General features: G+C 37.6%; 2 protein-coding genes and 2 non-coding genes across 5 annotated transcripts in view; all 4 read left to right on the top strand.

Moving 5' to 3' along the window:
- Positions 1 to 2,021, top strand: part of LOC138593031 (alpha-N-acetylgalactosaminide alpha-2,6-sialyltransferase 1-like) — a 13,013-nt gene extending 10,992 nt beyond the window's left edge. The window contains exons 9-10 of one of the 2 annotated variants that reach the window (XR_011308308.1): positions 795 to 1,098; positions 1,330 to 1,403. Coding sequence is in view for 1 of the 2 variants with exons in the window: in XM_069663851.1 (XP_069519952.1) it covers positions 1,330 to 1,539 (210 nt within the window). In the remaining variant the exon portion in view is untranslated. Of the gene's footprint in view, positions 1 to 794; positions 1,099 to 1,329 lie in introns of both variants that reach the window. The other variant, XM_069663851.1, reaches the window with a different exon arrangement.
- A 4,806-nt stretch (positions 2,022 to 6,827) lies between these two features.
- On the top strand, positions 6,828 to 15,376 carry LOC138594054 (alpha-N-acetylgalactosaminide alpha-2,6-sialyltransferase 1-like). Its single transcript, XM_069665149.1, has 9 exons — positions 6,828 to 7,020; positions 7,182 to 7,476; positions 7,748 to 7,910; positions 8,952 to 9,114; positions 10,185 to 10,323; positions 10,408 to 10,511; positions 12,899 to 12,982; positions 13,138 to 13,237; positions 13,821 to 15,376. Exons 1-9 carry the CDS (start codon positions 6,920 to 6,922, stop codon positions 14,028 to 14,030), a joined length of 1,359 nt encoding a protein of 452 aa, XP_069521250.1. The 5' UTR covers positions 6,828 to 6,919; the 3' UTR covers positions 14,031 to 15,376.
- Positions 15,377 to 18,708: 3,332 nt separating this feature from the next.
- LOC138594065 (U5 spliceosomal RNA) lies at positions 18,709 to 18,824 on the top strand. The gene has a single exon (XR_011308359.1). It is a non-coding gene; the product is annotated as a U5 spliceosomal RNA (small nuclear RNA).
- Positions 18,825 to 19,758: 934 nt separating this feature from the next.
- Positions 19,759 to 19,873, top strand: LOC138594063 (U5 spliceosomal RNA). Its single transcript, XR_011308357.1, has one exon. It is a non-coding gene; the product is annotated as a U5 spliceosomal RNA (small nuclear RNA).
- Positions 19,874 to 19,930: the final 57 nt, after the last annotated feature.

Below are 19,930 nucleotides of genomic sequence, written 5' to 3'. Positions count from 1 at the left end.
AGACTCTAATCACCAGCAAAGCCCCATCTCCCTACTATTTATAATATGGAAAATAATTCACTTTTTGTGTTTTTATGTAATAAATAATGAAATAATTCAAATAATTAAACTGGCATTTAAAGGGTTAAAATTCTGAAAATGATTGAATGTTTGGTAGTTTTGAGCAGGTCTGAAGTTGTTTAAGTGATTTATGAAAAAAAAATCAGAAAAAAATATTGATGTATGATGATTTTATAGAGGTTTTTCTGTGCGTGTACATTTTTGCCACGAAGGTGTCCAGAGGGTAGTAAATTTGAGGAGGGCATAAGGGTTAAGATAAGATAAAATAATCTTTTCCCGTTCATTGTAAAAGAACTCGCCTCTGCTTTAAGTCAATAGTAGGCAGCGCTGCAGCCTACTGTAATTTTTACTAATCTTTTGTGAATGCCTGTTGATTTGCTATTTACTGAAAATAACAACATACAGGGACGGTTGTTACAGTTAGTGGAAGAAGAATCCTATATCGTGACTTAGGATTTTAGCCATATCGCCCAGCCATCCCCTAAATTTATTTATATGCGCCCGAGGTCATAGGCGTTTTTTCTGATTGTCCAATCGGATGAAAGGAGAGGCGGGCCTTCTGTCAGTTTACAATATAACGGTTAGGGTAATGCAGTGGTTCTCAAACTGTGGGGCACGGCAGCATGACAGGAGCGCATCACCGCGCACCACCGCTGTGTGTTTTTTTCCACTTAAAATAAGAATGATACTAATAATAATAATAATAACAACACTTTATTCACTTCAATTTACAGTGAGGTGTTGGTATTATGGATGCTTGACGAGGAGAGCAACAAACTTGTCAACAAAGAAGTGTCCGACTTTTTGACTCCTCCCCCGACTGCAATTGGCTACTCTCGCCTGTTGTCGAGGCGCGCCGGCAGTGATCTCAAACAAGCCTAGTGTTGTACTGGACAGCTCGGCTCTGATTGGTTGTTGTGTTACAAATGCCATTAGGAGCAGTAGGAGGACACAGAGGAACATGATCTTTTTCACACATTATCTCTCTCATGGACTACTGCATGCTTGAAGTGACAGTCTGAGCAAATATGACAAAAAGTTAGTTTTAATAATGTTACCTACTACAGCTTTAAATAGTCCCAAAAACAACTCCTGTTAGACTATTAAATTGTGTTTTTATTTAGTTTTTTAGATATTAAGTTGCTGTATCTCAGGCATCTAACTCTCTGAAGGAAACTAAAAAATCATCCGTCTCAAAATGTTGAACTTTTTTTAATGAACCTTGTGATTTTTTTTAATTGCCCCTCTTCTCTGTTTTGTCATTTGCAGGTGTCCGCGTATGGATTTATGACTGAGGACTACATGAAATACAACAACTACTATTTTGAGAACAATGTCAAAACCCATGTCTTTTTCTACACCAACCATGACTACATCTTAGAGAAGAATATGTGGAAAAAACTCCACGAGACCAAAATAATGAGACTCTACCAAAGAACCGAGTCAGAAACGGTGACAGAAAAGCCAAAGAAACCCTGATACACAGAGAACGGCACTGGTGGCGTCAAAAACTAGGTCATTTTACTTTTTAAAAAAGTGTATTCATTGTTTAGTCTGCCATGAACGAAAACCCAAGTCTGCGTGACAATGTGTTATTGTGACAGGAAAACTGTCTGGTTGAGGTGTTTGGTTTGAGGTGATTTTCCATCTTTCTGACTGGGACCTGAAAACAAATTGCTAATGGTTAAATATTTAAAGGAAACAACAGACACACAAAGTGTCTTTTTAAGGTGTTTGTCTACCTCATAAAGCTAAAAATAGGAGATCATAAATTGGCTGGATTTAAAGAGGGTTGTTTTATTAGTCTGCATTAGTTCTAGCAAACTTCATTGTTTAGTTAGCTGAATTGCAGTTGCATCTAAGGGTCATTTACTCAGAGAATAACAATGTAAAAGTACCAAAAGAAGTTTTGCGAAGTTTCAAAGAAGGAAGAAAGTCATTGAATAAAGGAAAGAAACATTTATAGTAAATATACTGAAATATTAATATGAAAACACAGTAACATTGGGTGGGTTTTCTGTTTACAGACGGTCGAGGATGTGCACGCAGCACGGTAGAAAACTCACAAACCCACAATGTGATCATTTATGGACAAATGAAATATTTAGAAGAAAACAAAAACTGTTACAGCCGGATGTGTTCCCTGCACTGTTTGTCCCTTTTGCCTTTCAGCTGTGTCTTCCCAGCTCTTCCCTGCTGATTGCACAATGAGGTTCACCGGGTCTTGGATGCTTAAAAACCCCAGACATGGCATCGGAAGAGAGAGGCTTCTGGAGTGGGGACTGCTGTCAGGCTGGGATTCTGTGTTGTGTTCTAGTTGCTTTTGTTAGTCGTCGGATAATGATTTGGTTGGAGTATTGTCTTTAATAAATCCCATGTATTCGAGTGTCTTAAGGTGTTCACATGGTAATATTTGGGTCAACTGTGGATAGTTGTTAGCCCCATAGGGACGCCTAAGGGTGGGGCGTAACAAATACCAAATCATAAAACCACACAGAAAATACTTTTCAAGGTAAATTCAACACCATGCATAAATAAACATCCGTCTGCTCTTTCTAGCGAATGTAAATTTGGGGGAGAAACAGCTGCTAGCATATGAATAATAATGCTAACCAAGACAACACAAAGTGACCTTTTGCAGTTTATTAGAAATGTTTTCCTCCCAGAAAATCAACTGGCAGCACAAATTAACACTCCAAAAATTATTTATGAGATTTTATCCTGTTGACGTGGAGTTAAGACCACTTTATTCGAAATATTGTCATGTTAGCAAGTGTGGAAACAGAATTTATAGCTTTAATTCTGTATTTGTTAACATCTTAAATAATTATGGTTTTCTTCACAATTCGTTCCACCTTTCTACTTTTAGTTAAATTGTCTCAACAAATTGTAACTTCAGAGCTGAACAACATCAGAGTGTATTCTTTTTCCTTCCTGCTATCACATCAGTGTTAATCAAGGTTTTGATGTTTCCAAAGGAACCCCTGTGATTAACTTCCTTCTATACATTTGTTTAGCCATCAGACTGTGAGTTCTTCACACCTAAGACCACTGTATGAGCCTCGAGAAGCTAGCTTGAACCCTCGTTAGTTTGGTCCCCCAGACACCCCCCTCTGAGAATGACACCGTAGCTTCTTTCATCTTGGTTGTGTATTGCCCTTTGTTGCTCGATTTCAATAAGCATAGCCCTTTTGGTTAGCCCTTTGTTTACTGTGACCCAAGATATATAATCTGACTAGAGCGGACTCTAGTCAGAGAGGTTTTCTACAACTTGCTGTGATGATCTCTCTCCACTGCGCAGTGAATAAAACTCATCTGAACCAGCCACTGAATCGGACCTGAAGATTATTAATTTCTTCTACACAAGGAAGCTAACGGTGTTCTATTGTTGTGTGTGTCTCACAATTAAAATATACCATACACTAAATATATGACAGAGGTCTTATGAAGAAAAAATATTAAATTTCCTTACTCGTAAGAAAATGTGTCAAAGCAGGATTCAATCATTCTCAGCCGCAGGGGATCATGCCAAAAATGGCTCCATCAAAATGGATCGTCACAAATAGCTAGGCCAAATGTTCATCTGGATCTAAAGGCAGTTTTTTTTAGAGGATATTGAACATTTTTCACTCATGACATATTTTATTATTTTTTGCCCCTTGCATGCGTGCATATACCTCGATGTCTTTGCAGCAGGATGAAAAGAATGTGCTGTATGTTGTCAGGCATAACTGTGGAAGTGTGGGAAGATTTAGTGCACGTCTTCTATGTACATTGTTGTATTTCAAAGTCTCAGATAATGCAAATACATATATCATTAACTTTATATGTTTATATGTGTTTGTTTTGTCATTTTTACTTTCTTTGTATCGTAGAGTTTACTAATGACATTTTAAGGGCCCCTTCCCCTTTGTTGTTCAAACACTATGACACATAATGCACTTAATGCAGTGTTACATAGAAATAAAAAGTCACTTTCTTTGGAAGGCAAAGCTGTGTAGACCTGCAGCCACATTTCTGTCATCACTTGTTATTGTGACCTTCATGTTGCTACATGTAGCTGGCCCTTGGTTCCAATGAATGAAGCGAAAGGAAATCCATAAGTGCAATTATACACAATTTAATAGAGAGAAATATAATAATAATAATAAATACATTCATTAGACAAAGCAATAATGGTTGTTAAAATTCAAACAAATAATTCATTATCAACTTGTGTAAGTAGCATCACTCAGAGACTAAATGAATTCCAGAAACATCCCAAGGATTTAAAATAATACATAAATTGAGGACTACGTACCTCGTTCCACTGCCAAGGGAGCTAATTATTAGCGGAACGTCAAAGGTAATGCCTTCTGGGGGAACGTCTGCTTCCTAACAAACCCAATAACAATGGCACACAAGCTTGATGTTATAAAACAGCAGCGACACATTCGTCATGACGGAGACCGTGTATGATTCAAAACAGCATTAAGGATGAGAACTTACTCAGTATAAACCGTGAAAGGTTGCTAAACAAAGGCGAAACTGAGCAGCACAGACGCCACCCCAAACCAGAGGAGATAATAGGTGAGCAGTACAGGCGGTGAAGGGGCACACGGGTGGAGATTAAACAGCTTAATTGCCTCCCCCTTTATGCATCGTTGCACTTCTCAGCTGACGCTACACCAACAATGACCGAGACAACCCACTGTCATTCAAACTACATTTAGATGAAAGGTAGCAACAGCTAAACATTCCAACATTCAAGTTAAACTGCATGCCCAGTGTTGATCTACACACACATTATGACAATTCATACAACATGAAACAGGAGTTATGTTGTCAAGTGAGAATGCTTCTATTTTAGGAAAGCCTGCATCTCAAAACCAATTTTCAAAAACAACTTAGAAATCTCTTTTTCTATTTCAAAGAGTGCATACAAAAAATACCCATATTACCAATTACCAATGGCTTCTTGCTGAACAGTATATATAATGTAGATGATGGCATAAATTAGCTGCCAACACGTCGTAGACAAATGACCCTACGGAGACAATAAAGTGTACTGTACCGTATCGTCTGCACTTTACTTGAGTATTTTAGTGTCATGTCACTTTCTATACTCCACTACAAATCAAAGGGGAATATTATTTTTACTATGACGCAAAAAAAGTTTCATCTAAAACTCTTAAATGCCGCTTACCTGTTAATGAGACGCAATAATATTCAAACACATTCAATCCAATCCACTTTATTTCTATAGCACATTTTAAAAACAACAAGGTTACCAAAGTGCTGCACAACAGATAAAAACAGTAAATAAGTAAAATTCAAATGTTAAAATAAATATATAAAAAGTAAGAGATTAAAAAACACAGTAAAATAACATTAATAATGTAAGGCTCACAGCGTCCACTGTGCTGCATAAGAAGTACTTTCGAGTACATTTTCCTTCTTGAGTCTGACTTAGATAAGATTAAAATGAAGAATGTTCATTTGTCATGGAAGATCTTTAATTTTTTAAAAATGGATTTGTATACTTATACAGAGACAACAAACTGAGCAGAAAGAATCTCAGTGGGAAAGTATTTCAAAGTTCAACTGATGCTAAAACCAGTTTTTCAGGGTGCGCTCTGTGTCACCTACTATCAGATAACGGCATGGCTTTACACGCTAGTAATGCACTATAAAAAGACACCGTTTGAAGCAGGAGCTCTCTATTTCCCTCAGGTTAAGGGAAACTCAGACAAACAAACAATTTTAAACTCATCAATCATACAGTATTTTTTTATGACTTTGAACCTTTATTTTCTGTCATATTGGCTTTGTATTTATATAAATATATATATATAAAACATCTTGATTACAATTTAAGGTCCATTGATCTTTGACTGGCATTTCATAAAAAAGTAGAAATAGGAGGTGGTTATATTTTAAGAGGGATCGTACATATTTATATATGAAAATCAACTAAAACAAAACAACTAGTTAAAAAAAAATCTTGTTGACGGTAAGAAATAGAAATAGTCTGCCGCTTATTAACCCTGATAAATTAGAGATATATTGTTACTACACTTTGTACCCCTGTCTTCAAGTCACCGCTATCTTACTGCTGTACGCACAAATGTATACACTAGAACTGATCTCTTCCTGTAACATCTAAACATGCGTTTGTGTCTATTTCTTCAACCAAGTCCAGGAGGAAACAGGGATGAGAAAGACAGTTCCAAGAAGCCAGCACAACCTATGTGAAGTGGAAGGTTGTTTTCAGTTAATAAAACACAGCTTATTAAACTCTTTGTATCTGCTTATTTGGGGGTTCAGTCTTTCACCTCTTTCTTGCTATGTCTAATTAATTAAATAAATATAATATCTTATTAGATATCTGCCTCACACCAAACAGTCTCTAAAAATGTTCTGTACTGCCTGTATAACTCCAGCCAGTATGAATAAACTCTAGCTCTAAAATACATGGAGAGGATCCACCGCAGTGCTGTTAATCTTTGTCACCTTATATTGCTCATTTTACAGCTTTTACAGAACAGAGAAAGGATGTTCCAACTATGCAAGGACTAAAAAGTATAACAGACTACTGCTCCTGTTAGTTCGATGTATTAAAAAATTGACGTGTTGATTTATTGCAAAACCTGTTTAAGTCATAGTCATCCTCCTGGATGTGCCGGTCCTGCAATGTTCTTTCTGCATAACTTCCTTGTTGAGAAACATATTGTTTTAAAGGTGTGTTTGTGTGTGCTGTTCCTCCTCGTTATCAGCGACCTGTGCTGAAGCCCTACCCAAAAATCTCTCTTAACGACAGATATCAAACTGCAAACACTTTTTGCGTTTAATTGCACATCTAAGCCTCAGGTGGTCAGGGATGGCGCTCCAAAACCCCCGGATTGTTTCTTTGCTGTGTGTGGTCTCATTTTCCATTTTCCTTTTAATTCTCTCATATGGATTTTTATCAGAAAGCACCAGGTAAGTTTTATTCCTACTTAGTCTAGAAGTTACAGATCTTTTATTTATGATATTTTCTGGTAAAAAAATGTTTTCATAGAAATAGTATTTTAGTATTTTAATCAAACGTGTTTTGCTTTTCTTAAATGTTGCATCTAATTTTTTTTATATTCCAAACTCAGCTGGACTGCTTTCCTAACCAAACACAGAGATGAAGACTTATACAGATTAATTGGGTTTCAGTATACAAAAGAAAACGGGACTCCACCACCTGATGTGTTTACCACAACAAGCAAAGCAAAACTTGCTGAATCCTCAAAAGCAAACCCAGTGACAGAGACAAAACATGATCGACAGATAGTCTCTACACGCAGCGCCGAGACTCCAATGCCTCCCCTCGCCAGAAAGTCCTTCAGTAAGCTTCCTATATGGGATTTTGAGGAAGTTTATAACCAGGATGCCTCACCCAGACAGACAGTAAGCACGTTAAAACAAGATAAGACCGAGCAAATATAATTCTTCTGTGTGGGAGTATGTAGGCAGTCAATTGTTCAGCTGTTTGACTTTGGTGTGACTTGCAAAGATTCTCTGTTTGCTTCCCCTTTATACTTGTACACCTTAAACTTGAGTTCACGTTATTTTACCGGCGGTTTCTTCACCTGTTTCGGCCCGTCATTAACTCATGGTTAACATGAAAACAACACATTTTTCCTGTTTCATAAGTGAATATTTTATTCTACATTCTCAGACTTGTGCCCAGTCTCTGCGAAACTCCCAGGATGAGAGCTTCAAGAAGGCTTTCCTTCCTAACATACGTCTGTATATGCATAAAGACAATGTCAACATGAGCGAGTGGAACCGACTGTCCCATTTTAACAATCCTTTTGGTTTTATGGAGTTCCAGTATAAAGGTAAGTGTTTGTGAGTCTCTCTTTAAAACAGATACAGACGGTTTCAAACTTTCAACACTGACTTTCCCAATAACTGTGTGGTGGTTACTAATGGATACGTACTTATTGTGGATCTATTTTCTACCTTCTTCTGGATATTGCCAAACTGCTTCTTCCTTGGATCACCAAACTTCGCAATTTGGACATTTTTAGCAAGAAAATAATTTTTTTCTCGTACAGGATGAAGGGGAAAAGTTGCTGGCCCACTGGCCCCAGACAGCAAAAAAGATGTAACCGCAAATTAATTTACGCATACAGTAGTTACACAGCTGTTTTTAGACATCTGGCAGATTTTAGTCCAATTTTCCCTTTTTTTCTTTGGTTTTATTTTTGGTCTCCACCCACTCTTGAGGGAACTATCTGGCTCTTTAGTTGCTAAAAGCTCCACCATGTTCACCAGCTAGTTGTGACCTGTGTTTATCTCCTGTTCTATGCTGAGCCCGTAGTGTACATGTAGTTATATTATGTGGAGTTTTTTTCACTGAAAACTCCCGCCCACCAAAACATCGGAGTTGAAACTACAATAAAGCCTTGTTAAGCTGAGGTGGGCTGCAGATTCAGGTGAGAATTCAGTGTAGTTTCATCACTATGAGCTCCAGAAAAAACGGAAAGCTCCGGCACTCACAGGAACAAAGGACTCCTTTGTTCTCCTTAGTATGCTGAAGACGGAACTCCTTCATCTGTGACCCTCATTAAAGTCAGTTCTACTTGATCCCGTGAGTGCCGGAGCTTTCTGGTTTTTGCCGTGCTCCCGGAACGATACTTCGTAACTTATTTTTGGAGTTGTGCGCGCTGCCACTGCTGTATCCGTTCATCACTATGAGCGACACCTCTGACTCAATCCCATTGACTTCACATTGTTAATACATGTTACTATAAAAATACAGATTATAGCCACTTTACTTGAAATACATGAGACTTTGCCAGTGAGTTTTGTTATTGTTGTTCCTGCCTTTTTATCATTATTTTATTATTATTATTATTTTTATGTTTTGTTGGCAGATGTGATGGAGGCAGTGAAATTGATCCCAAAGCCAAAAGAGCCACTATTCCTTCCAAAGCCAGGCAGCAATGGGTGTGTGCGCTGTGCTGTGGTGGGCACCGCTGGGATCCTGAATGGCTCTAAAATGGGGAAAGAGATCGATGATCACGATTACGTTATCCGGTAAGAGTGAGAATGTCTGTCAAATTAGCTTGTAAGGCCCTACCTCAAAAATAGTTTCAAACCACTTCGACAGGCTGTTCATGGGAGGGGTTTTAAAGACATACAACCCTGTCACTTATCTTATATCTATGCTTCACATCTGTCTTACGTTAAGGACATGAGGGGCACTAGTCCTTCTTTTATTTGCTAAGGCAATATATATTTTGCTTCAGTATGGAGGCCAATATGGACATGACTTGTGTACCCTATAAAAAGAAGGACTGTGTATGACATTGAATCTCACATATCAATTAAACTATTGTTCAAACTGATCTACCAAAACATACCGGTACTTTAATGTCAATATTAAAAGCATTGTGTTTAAATGGATCCAATTTAAATATTATTTTAATGCCAATATAAAGCCCACAAGTCAATATTAGTTTCTACTTTCTTGCTTTATTATTAAACTAAGTAAATAACTTCTGTTTGAAAGATATAGATATATATAATGATATATATATATATATTATAATATAGAAAGATATAATTAACCAACGTAAAAAGTTGCGCACAGAGATTACATCTACTGAAAATGCCAGGAAACAAAGCGTGGACGTGGAGATATCCTTGACGAAATCAGTAAATGATAGATTTAGAAAGTTGGATTTACTGCTCCACAGAAAGATTTGGGAGAGAGGAGTGACACATTGAAAGGTACTGAACTGAAAGAAGACAATTTAAAGAAATCAGAATTATGTTATACAACTAGTTCTCGGTGCCCAACCCTAGTAAGTATTATTAATTATATAAGAGGCATGTTTTTCTCAAGGGTAGGGAAGCCAGTATGCCACCGCATTCCTCCACTGAAAGCGCTTGAGGATGTAAGTTCACGCTTCAGGGCATGACATCACAATTTCTCCACTAAAAGCCACTGTAGAGGAGGGAGGGCTCCCTGGAGAGCAGTGCATAACATTTTCTTAACGTTTCCTCCACTGATAGGGCAGCATAGAGGAGATTGCTGCAAATGACATTTCAGTTAAACAATGTTTTTCACTGGCCTCTTACATTTGAATTTGTCTGTGTGGCAGGATGAACGGTGCCGTCATAAAAGGTCACGAGGAAGATGTAGGAAACAGAACATCTGTGTACGTTCACACGGCTCACTCGATCACCACGTCTAAGTATTTGTTCAAGAAGTATGGATACACATCTGCCCCTACTGATAAGGTACACAAACTCCTATGAGAATAGTGTTATATTGTCATGTTTTCTACCCCCAGCACTCATCTGTCATCCTCTTGCTTTTGGCAGGGTATAAAATATGTGATGATTCCTGAAGGGATGAGGGATTTCAATTGGCTAACTGGTCTTCTCAGAAGAGAGAGGATTGCCACCGGTCCATATCGCAACTCACGGTGAATATCAACTCTATTTATATTATTCTTAAGAGTTACTTTTAGAAGAGACTGACATTAATTAATATGTTTTATGGAGGTTACAAGTAGGGATGCACAATATTATCGACACGTTATCGGTATCTGCAGATTACGGCTTGAAATCTGTCAATATTTTCCACCGATAAAACAACGCTTTAATTCTGCCTAAATGCTCGATGATTCCCTTAAACACTTTTAAGTTAACACTTGTGTTGTTGGGAGTTTGGAAAGTGCCACTGCTATAGCGAAAGTCTTTTCTGGTGTTACATTCGAATAACTTGAGAATTTTGAACATGTTTAAAAACGATAATTCACTGAATATGTAGTTTTTCAATTAAACGATTGATACAAAAACTTTTATAAGGCGTTTAAATGCTACTTTTTAAGTGACTGCCTTCATATTTCATCACACAAGTCATTTGTCTACTTTACCTATTTACATTTTGTAATTGTGTTTATTTGAAGGCAGGGCCTGTGTATTGTATAGAGTGTGCCAAAAGTTGTTTTGACGTGTCTTTGATTTGTTTATTCATTAACTTATTATTTCTCTTTGCAAACAAAATCCTACTTTATTGAGCTGTTGTGTTATTGAGCGGGGCAGCCCTACACACGGGTCTGTGTGTGACAGATTGACTGAGTGAGTGAGAGACTCATAAGGACAGTCCTTGAAACACGTAGCCAAAAAAAAACGCACATTGACCTGATGCAGTCAGCAACTCTTGGTTATAAAAAAAACTAATAAAAAAGAAGGAAGTAGATGCAGAAGAGAATATAAGACTGGATAAAGTAAGCTTTACTTTCTTGTAGGGTGGGAATTTGCCTTGAGCAATAGTGCAACTATGTAATATAAACAAACTAAGCACCTAACAACGGTAACTATAAAAACAAAGCGTGTCTGTAGGCACAGACTATAGAGCATAAAAGATTTATAAATATGCACAGTGATGTAAAAACATAATAAATATGCTATAAAAGGCTTTAAAAAATACTCAGCTTGTTGTTTGTTCAGCAAGGTGACTGAGGTAGGAAGTAAGGAAAGGTTACAGCAGTTTCTCTGTATTTGTCTTTTCACTGTCGCTTCATAAGTTGTTAATTATAGATTGGCTGATTTGAAAAAAGAGATTTTTTCCTCTTTAATACTATTTGATAATATAAGCAAAGAAATTCAACTTTTATTTCAGTATTAACTTTCAGTAAAAAATTTTGTATTCATTACTGTATATATAAATTATTTTAAAATACTGTTGAACAATTTGGAAAGAGACGTCAGAGGTACTTTCAGCACCAACAGAGAGCAAGAAGTGAGCTGGGTTGGACTTTCTGGCACAGTACTAAACTGGTTTGGTTCTTACTTAAAGGACAGGCACTCCTTTGTGTTTACATCTGAGCAGACAAAGATTACATGTGTAGTCATTAGTAGGGATGCACGATATTGGATTTTTTGCCGATATCCGATATGCCGATATTTTACAACTCATTTAACCGATAACCGATACCGATATTTTTTTCCCGCACACCTAATTGCAGAGATCATCAGCTCTCTTCTGTATTGGAATTAACGTACAGTATAATGGTGATACTCTTATCACATTTGTTACAACGGTCGGGGTGACGGGTCTTGAGATGGTTAATCAGGTTTGTAGTGTTGAAAGACTTTGCCTTGGCTCCTCCTCGCATCACCGAAGCTGAGCAGTCATTGCAAACAGCAGTTTTGCTATCTATTTCGGACACTTTGAAAAACTTCCACACCACGGACATTTTGGCTTCCAACTCTCTCATACTGCAGGGAGACACACGTGACGTCATCACGATGCGCCGCGCAGGTCTTCTTCGCGCCGGGGACATTGCGCCGAGGTCGGGCATTTAATCAAGTATGCAGCAGCCCATTATTTTATCGGTTAATTATATCGGCCAACACGCCAATATCCGATATTTCATTTTTAAGCCAATATCAGCCGATACCGGTAACTTGCCGATAATATCGTGCATCCCTAGTCATTAGTGTTGAAAACCATTGACCAAACCAGAAATCTGGGAACAGCACAGGTGTTTATAGTAGCATTAATGATGGCTGTATTCCATTTAGCTGCTTCAGTTTCATGGTCCTGGTTGTGTGCATGCTGACTGCCTGTCATGGCGTGCTCAGACACCTGAATATAATAGAACCATTGTAATAGCTATAATGAACACCTGTGTTTTTCTGCCCGTGGTGTGTAACAAAGAAAAATAAGCCCATAGACTTGAACCTGCCAATAGTCTGGTCTGAAAGAGGAGTGGCACAGAAACTGAAAATGACTGTCAGTGCCTTGTCTCATTTCTAACCGCCTCTCATTGTTTGTCTTTACCTCTGAACTCTAACCATCCAGGCCATGGACATACTATGGGGATCAGTTTGATGAAAGCCGCTTTTACGTTCTGCACCCGGATTTCCTCAGATACGTGCGAAACAGGTCGACCCTCTTTCAAACTCTCACACAAACCTTTCATCTTCTTATGCTTTAACTTGATGATTAACAGCAAATTAAAATAATTAGATCATTTGTAAATTTACCTCTGAGTCTTTTATGTGTGTATGTAATAATTTCACACTGTTTATTGCCTACAGGTTCTTAAAATCTCGTAATCTGAATGCTAGATACTGGGCGATAGTCAGACCAACCAACGGGGCATTTGCTATCTTCACGGCTCTGCACACATGTGACATTGTAAGTTATATCATGTTACCTAAACTTGTCCAAATGCCATCTACGGGTATCCACGCCTCAATAAACATGACGTCTGCAAAGTACATTCATTTGTTAGCATTTTCACTCTGAATTGGTAAAGTTTATTCATACGCTTACTGTCTTTAATGTTGAGATGAGGAAAGCGATGCAGTGCTCATGTCTGCCCTTTAATGATGTAGCTGTAGCCAGCAGGTGGGTTAGCTTAGCTTAGCATTAAAAAGAAACATGTGCCTAACAGCACCTCTAATTAAAATGTTCTATCTTCTTTGTTTAATCAGAATAAAAGTGGAGATTGAAAACGACTATATGTAGGTTTACTGTAAATAATATCTGGGACTATTTCTTGGCCAGGTGCAGGGGTTTCTTAAATAGTCCCAAACAAATCCTGTTAACTATTAAATGGTGTTTTTTATTTAGTTGTTGTACCCCAGGCATTGGAGTGGTATCATCTCATCTAACTCTCTGAAGGAAACTAAAAAAGGATCCGTCTCAAAATGAACTCCTTTAATGAACCTTGTGTTTTTTTTTAAATCGCCCCTCTTCTCTGTTTTGTCATTTGCAGGTGTCCATGTATGGATTTATGACTGAGGACTACAAGAAATACAACAACTACTATTTTGAGAACAATGTCAAAACCCATGTCGTTTTCTACGCCAACCATGACTACATCTTAGAGAAGAATATGTGGAAAAAACTACACGAGACCAAAATTATGAGACTCTACCAAAGAACCGAGTCAGAAACGGTGACAGAAAAGCCAAAGAAACCCTGATACACAGAGAACGGCACTGGTGGCGTCAAAAACTAGGTCATTTTTTATTTTGTTTACACTACATTTTATTAACTCTTCCATGATAGAAAATCCAACTCTGCGTGACAATGTGTAATAGTTACAGGGAACAGGTTTATACCCCTTTTTCTGTCAGTCGTGGTCTGACTGGGAGTGGATAACAAATTAACAATGGTTAACTCTATAACACTTAACAGTATAAAGTGTCTTTATAAGGTGTTTTCTACCTGATTAAGACAAAAACTTGACCTTATAACCTTTATGAAGGCTGGATTTAAAGAGGGGCGTTGGATTATACTTTAGTTCTAGCAAACTTTAGCAATTAACTAGCTGAATTGCAGTTGCATCTCAGGGGTATTAATTTAGAGAAATCAAATAAACGTTATATATGAATATAAAAACGCTGTGATGTTATAAAAGGTGGCTTTCCTATTTACAAACAATGAAGGATGTGCACGCAGCAGGGTAGAAAACTCACAGCCACAATGTGATCATTTACTATGCCATCTTTATAGTTAATCCATCTATACAGCAAGATGTGAAGAGTGTATACGGTGTTGAGAATAACTGTGGAAGTGTGGGATGATTTATTGCACTTGGTGTCTATGCATACTAGCTTCTATGTACATTTTTGTATTGCACATTCCGGGAATATTGCAAATGTATAATTAACTTTATTTGTGTGCAGGTGTTTGTTTTTTGTTGTTTCTATGTACTTTCTTTGTATTGTACTGAGTTTAGTTTATTATTGAGATTTTAAATGGCTACAAATCCATATTCTCTTTGGTGATCAAATAATATTACACATAATGCACTTAATCCATTGTGTGGTCGACAGTACTCGTAAAAGTCGGCAGTCGTTCCAAATGAAGAATGAGTCCCTTTTATGCGAGGGCAAAGCTGTGTAGAAATCCAGCCACATTTATTGTGCTGAATTTAGGAGGTGAGGTTTGTGTCAATGTGCAGCTACTGTTTACAGGCTAAATACATGTATTTATCTTTAAACATTAAAAAGGTTATGATCAGCGACTGGTTGCATCGCATCGTATTGTATTGTACCGTTAAATGTGAACTACTGTCCGGTTTGTTTAACACAGATGGAATCCTAAGTGCAAATGAAGTCGATTCAGAATGTTCAACACCAGCGGCAGCCATCTTGATTGTTTAGGAAAATGGCTCAACAGCGCTTTGATCACCCCATATTAGATAAACTGTACTTATTATTTTCACAAATGTATGTTACTTGTGCTTTACTTGAGTATTTAAGTCCATTGGTTCCCAACCTGGGGTCCAGGCCCCCCTTAGGGGGGTGCCAAAGATCGGGTGCGCGAGGCTTTTACCCTTTTCCCACCCAAATTAGCGCGTTAACGCAGGTTTTTCAGACCCAGGAAGACCCGCATATAGATGCCGATTGTGTCTTTTCCCATTGCCAGTGGAGTATCCTGCTTTGGTCTCCACTGCGTCACCGTCTGAGAGGTTGTTACGGTGGTTAGGTTTAATGTATCTATTATTTATTCAGTCTGTGTGTCAAACTCGGCGCAGACAAATTTGGAACGATGTTCGAGCGCTGCATAGTGCGGGCTAGGGGGGCTCAGCCTTTCTTAGATACAAGCAGGGGGGGCTCCAAGGACAAATGGTTGGGAACCACTGTTTTAGCCTCATGCCACTTTCACTTCTACTCCACTACAATTCAGAGGGGAAACTTTATTCTTTTTACTACCATACAAAAATATTAAAAATGAACTGTACGTTGGCAATCTACAACTTCTAAATGCAGCTAACGTGTTAACTGACAATAATCACTCGTATTTTCATAATAATGTAAGGCTGACAGGGGCCACTACGCTGCATAATAAGAACATTTTTCTGGCAATGCATCTTTACTCTGACTTAGGTTTAAAATGCAGGACTTCAACTTTTAATGAAAGATCTTCATGTATTAATAATGGATTTGTGTACGTCTTCCTTCAAGATTCAGAGACCGAAATATTAGGCACAAAGATGCTGGAAATTAATCATCCTTTTACACATTTTGTCGTCAGGTAACAGGATGCAATCTCACTGGTCATGTAGAGCACAAAACACACATTTGAAGCAGCAGATATTTGACTTTGTTTAAAGATGATATCTCAAAGATTTCAATTTTATTCTCTTTAGCGACACCTTTGTTGATAACAGGTGTCTCAAGAAATACACTTCCCAATTTAACCAGACGTCCACGGTTGGCTCCCTTTGTTGTGCTGTCATGCTTTTTGACATTTGACATTTCTTCTGACAACCACATCAATGCTACTATAAATTTGCTTGACATACAATCTTGGCAAGGATCCCAGTACATTTCCACCACTGGCTGAGGCTGAGTTAATTTCACATTTCTTATATAAAACATTAATTATACAGAATACACACACATATACAGTATAATATGCCTATTGTAATAACAGTTTCATGACTTAACCTGCTTGTGGTCCTTGACTATGTTTCAGGATCACGTTGTCATCACTGTCTAGCTCTGCACTATGAAAACCTGGAAAACAGGTTTAACATAGGTTTAGCTTGGCCTTATTCACCTTTACCTGCCATTTCATAAAAATGTAGTTAAAATTTTAATCTAGTTTTAAGTAAGTAAATAAAAGACATTTGATATGTTGCAGTATTGTACTCAACATAAAGTTTGGAGTGCAAGCCGCTACCAATATTTTTTTATGAACTGGAATGCCCTTCTGAACCAGCAACAGTGTAGTTTTGACTAGTGCACGTTTTCAGACATTTCCATGAAAGTTCTTAAAACAAATAGCACCATCTTCTGTCCAATTACAGGTATGACAAGTATATTTTTTCTACATAGTTTGTTCATAACAACAGAAAGCTACAGTATGTTTTTGACACTGGAATAGGTAATTAGAAGGGGTGGAAACAAGAAATGTAAGTTCAATAAATTAGAATGGGGGAAAAAAATTAATGAAAGCGCAAATTATCTGAATAAGATGGCTAAATCCACTACAAGCTAAGACTTTGTAGATGTCAATCTTTTTTATTTCAATTTAAATAACTTTTTACTTTTTTTATTCTTCCTGACCAAGAAATCGTCTGCCGCTTAAGTACCATAAATTAGAGAAATGTTGTTATTACACCTCAGTTTTTATACAAATTTAACAAACAAGATATAACATGTCAAGACGTTAGTTGTTCAGGTGCGAGTAGCAAGGCTAGCTGTTTCTCCCTGTTTCCGGTGTGTATGCTAAGCTAAATTAGTTCTAAGCTAGTGTTCTACAGATTAATGAATCCTCTGGTATCTAAACATGTGTCTTTGTCTACATTTAATTTTTTTGCCAATACTGATTACAATTTAGAAGTTGATATAATAAAAACGTATGCATTTACGGAGCCCCGGAAGACTCATAGGTTACAAATTCTGACGGGTCACCGAATACGGTACAACACCTGTGAACACGAGGCCTCGGCGTCAGGCGATGTTGGGCCCTGACAGGGAACAAAATGAATGGATAAAATACATAATGCATAATCTTGAACCTTCTTGGCTGATGATTTGTGTTCTCATTAACTAGTATTGTGATGGGGTTTGTCAGTTTGCAGGTAGGTTTAAGGTCAAACTGGGCAGAGGCGAGTTAGTTAACGTTAGCTAACATTACTGTCACCACCATGGCGAATTATAGAAAATTGTATCATGGAGGGCAAAAAAAACCCCAATCAAAATATAAAGAAACGTAAAAGAAATGTCCTTCCCGAGCAGCTGTCTTGGAAGGAGAACACTAAAAACCTTTTTTTTTTCTCAACCGAGTGATTTGCACTTGGAAAATGGATTTTACTGACCTTTTATCGACGTTGCTGTGGAGAACATGTGGACTGAATTGACACTACGGGTAGGAGGTAAGTAACCCTAGCCTAGCATTCATAACATAAAGCATTTGGACTTCATAAGAATTCATATGTTTAAAACAGTGCACGAACTGCTGGTATTTTTGTATTTAACACAACTGCGACCAATGTTGTCACAAGCTGTTTTAACAGTTTTCCTCAAGTATTCTTGCGATTTCTTGTGGGAAGCACTTGTATACATTAATCAACTCTACAATGTCCCCAACCCGTAAAACTGTAATATTTTTCACCGCCATTACTTCTTGTTTGATTCTAATCCAATACATGCTATTTAGGGTCAATGTAACGAGGAGAGAATCAAGTTTTTTTTGCCTTGTGTGGTCTGCTGCCACACGGAGTCGTCGTTCTGCATGGAATCTGCAGTTGTTGGGCAGTCAAAAGCAGAAACAACAACACAATTTCAAAAAGAATTGAGTATTTTCACATGCGGCACTGCAGTCTGTATGTAAATTGTTTCATTAAAGGGTAGATCAAATCTATGAAGCGTACACGACAAAGGGTAATCGGGGAGATAAGGGAGAATCCAGCGTAAATTAGGCCTCACATTCCCAACATGCTTTGCGTTCGACTTGAGAACGGGATAGATGTTGCGTTTAAAGTACCACAGTGTAGTGGCGTAAAATTGACATCTACCCGCAGAGCTACAAATGTTCACAATCTCGTGGTGTCTTTTGTGTTATAAGTGGTAGCAACAATACACCAGAGGTGAAGTACATGTCTCCGATCAAGTGCCGGGCCCTTGGTATAACCTTGGGTCAGATCACTCTTGATTCTCTTCATATCGTATAAATCTTTCGCCTTTTACTAAAGATTTCCGTGGAGAGGATCAACAAGAGTTATACTCAATTTTTTGATGCCCTGCCACAATGCGGGGCTTTTCTGAATGTTCAAGAAAACTAATCTCATTTTGCGTAACTGGTCAGTTAATCTATATAAATATAGTAATTAAAAAAATCATATACATGCAGTAGTATAACATATCGTTTTATCTGATACTTTTTGTATTGCACGTTATTTATACTGTACTATTTCCTACTGCTAAGTGTTAATGTGATTACCCATACATGTCACTTTAAATTGTCACCTTTGTATACCATTTGTATACACCCCTTATTTATTTAGTACATTTTTTTCTAATTTTCTATTTGTATTTGCCTTCTTGTTACTTGTCTTTGTGCTGTTGCAACAACCGAATTTCCCCTCTGGTGATTAATAAAAAAAACTATCGTATCTTGTTATCTTATCTTAACTTGATTACTTCTGTTGTCTCTCCTAATGTAACACGTACGGTATACGTGGTCAGAAACGTGTCGTGCTCATGCACTTTTATTTCCGAGCACTACCAAGATGTTCTCTTACTACCAAAGAACCAAAAAAAATACGTTCTTTTTGTTTTACTTTTAGGGCCCCACGTAAGCTGTGGACATGTCAGCTTGCCTTCATTTATCTTTGACTGACATTTCGTGTAAATGTACAAAGGAGGAGGTAATAATATTTAAACTATGCATGTAAATTGTTTCCCTGAAAGGTAGAACAAATTTATGAAATGTAAACGGCAAGGGAGTATCAGAGAGAAAATGTAAATCAATGACGTCTCACATTCCCAGCATGCCTTGCGTTCGTGAACGGTGTAAATGTTGCATTTAAACAACCAAAGTTGAGTAGCGTAAGGTTGAAATTTACCCGCACAGCTATAAATGTTTACAAATTGAATTGGTTATGTGATTTCTATGTGGTATCAATAATATACCAGAGGTGAAGTACATGTCTCCGATTAAGGGACCGGCCCGTCTTACGTCTGAAGGGTAGATCACTCTTGGTTCTCTTCAAATCGTATAAATCTTTCGCCTTTTACTAAAGATTTCCGTGGAGAGGACCAATAAGAGTTTTAAAAAAATTTTTGATGCCCTGTTTCAGTACGGGGCTTTCTAATGTGTCCAGGAAAATAAAATATGATGTCATCATCACTTATCAGAAGTGCA

Source organism: Semicossyphus pulcher, unplaced genomic scaffold (genome assembly GCF_022749685.1).
Source record: "Semicossyphus pulcher isolate SPU_LCO1_2020_fin unplaced genomic scaffold, fSemPul1.0.p SCAF_16, whole genome shotgun sequence".
In the NCBI taxonomy this organism is placed as follows: domain Eukaryota; kingdom Metazoa; phylum Chordata; class Actinopteri; order Labriformes; family Labridae; genus Semicossyphus; species Semicossyphus pulcher.
Note: the sequence above shows the minus strand (reverse complement) of the source record. Positions and strands in the feature narration are given on the sequence as shown.

Bases quoted from the DNA above. Each gene is read 5' to 3' on its own strand.
- LOC138594054 (XM_069665149.1), top strand. From the start codon at position 6,920: ATGGCGCTCCAAAACCCCCGGATTGTTTCTTTGCTGTGTGTGGTCTCA. The intron at 7,911-8,951 runs GTAAGTGTTTGT...TTTTGTTGGCAG, and splicing joins TATGGAGTTCCAGTATAAAG to ATGTGATGGAGGCAGTGAAA. The intron at 9,115-10,184 runs GTAAGAGTGAGA...TCTGTGTGGCAG, and splicing joins GATCACGATTACGTTATCCG to GATGAACGGTGCCGTCATAA.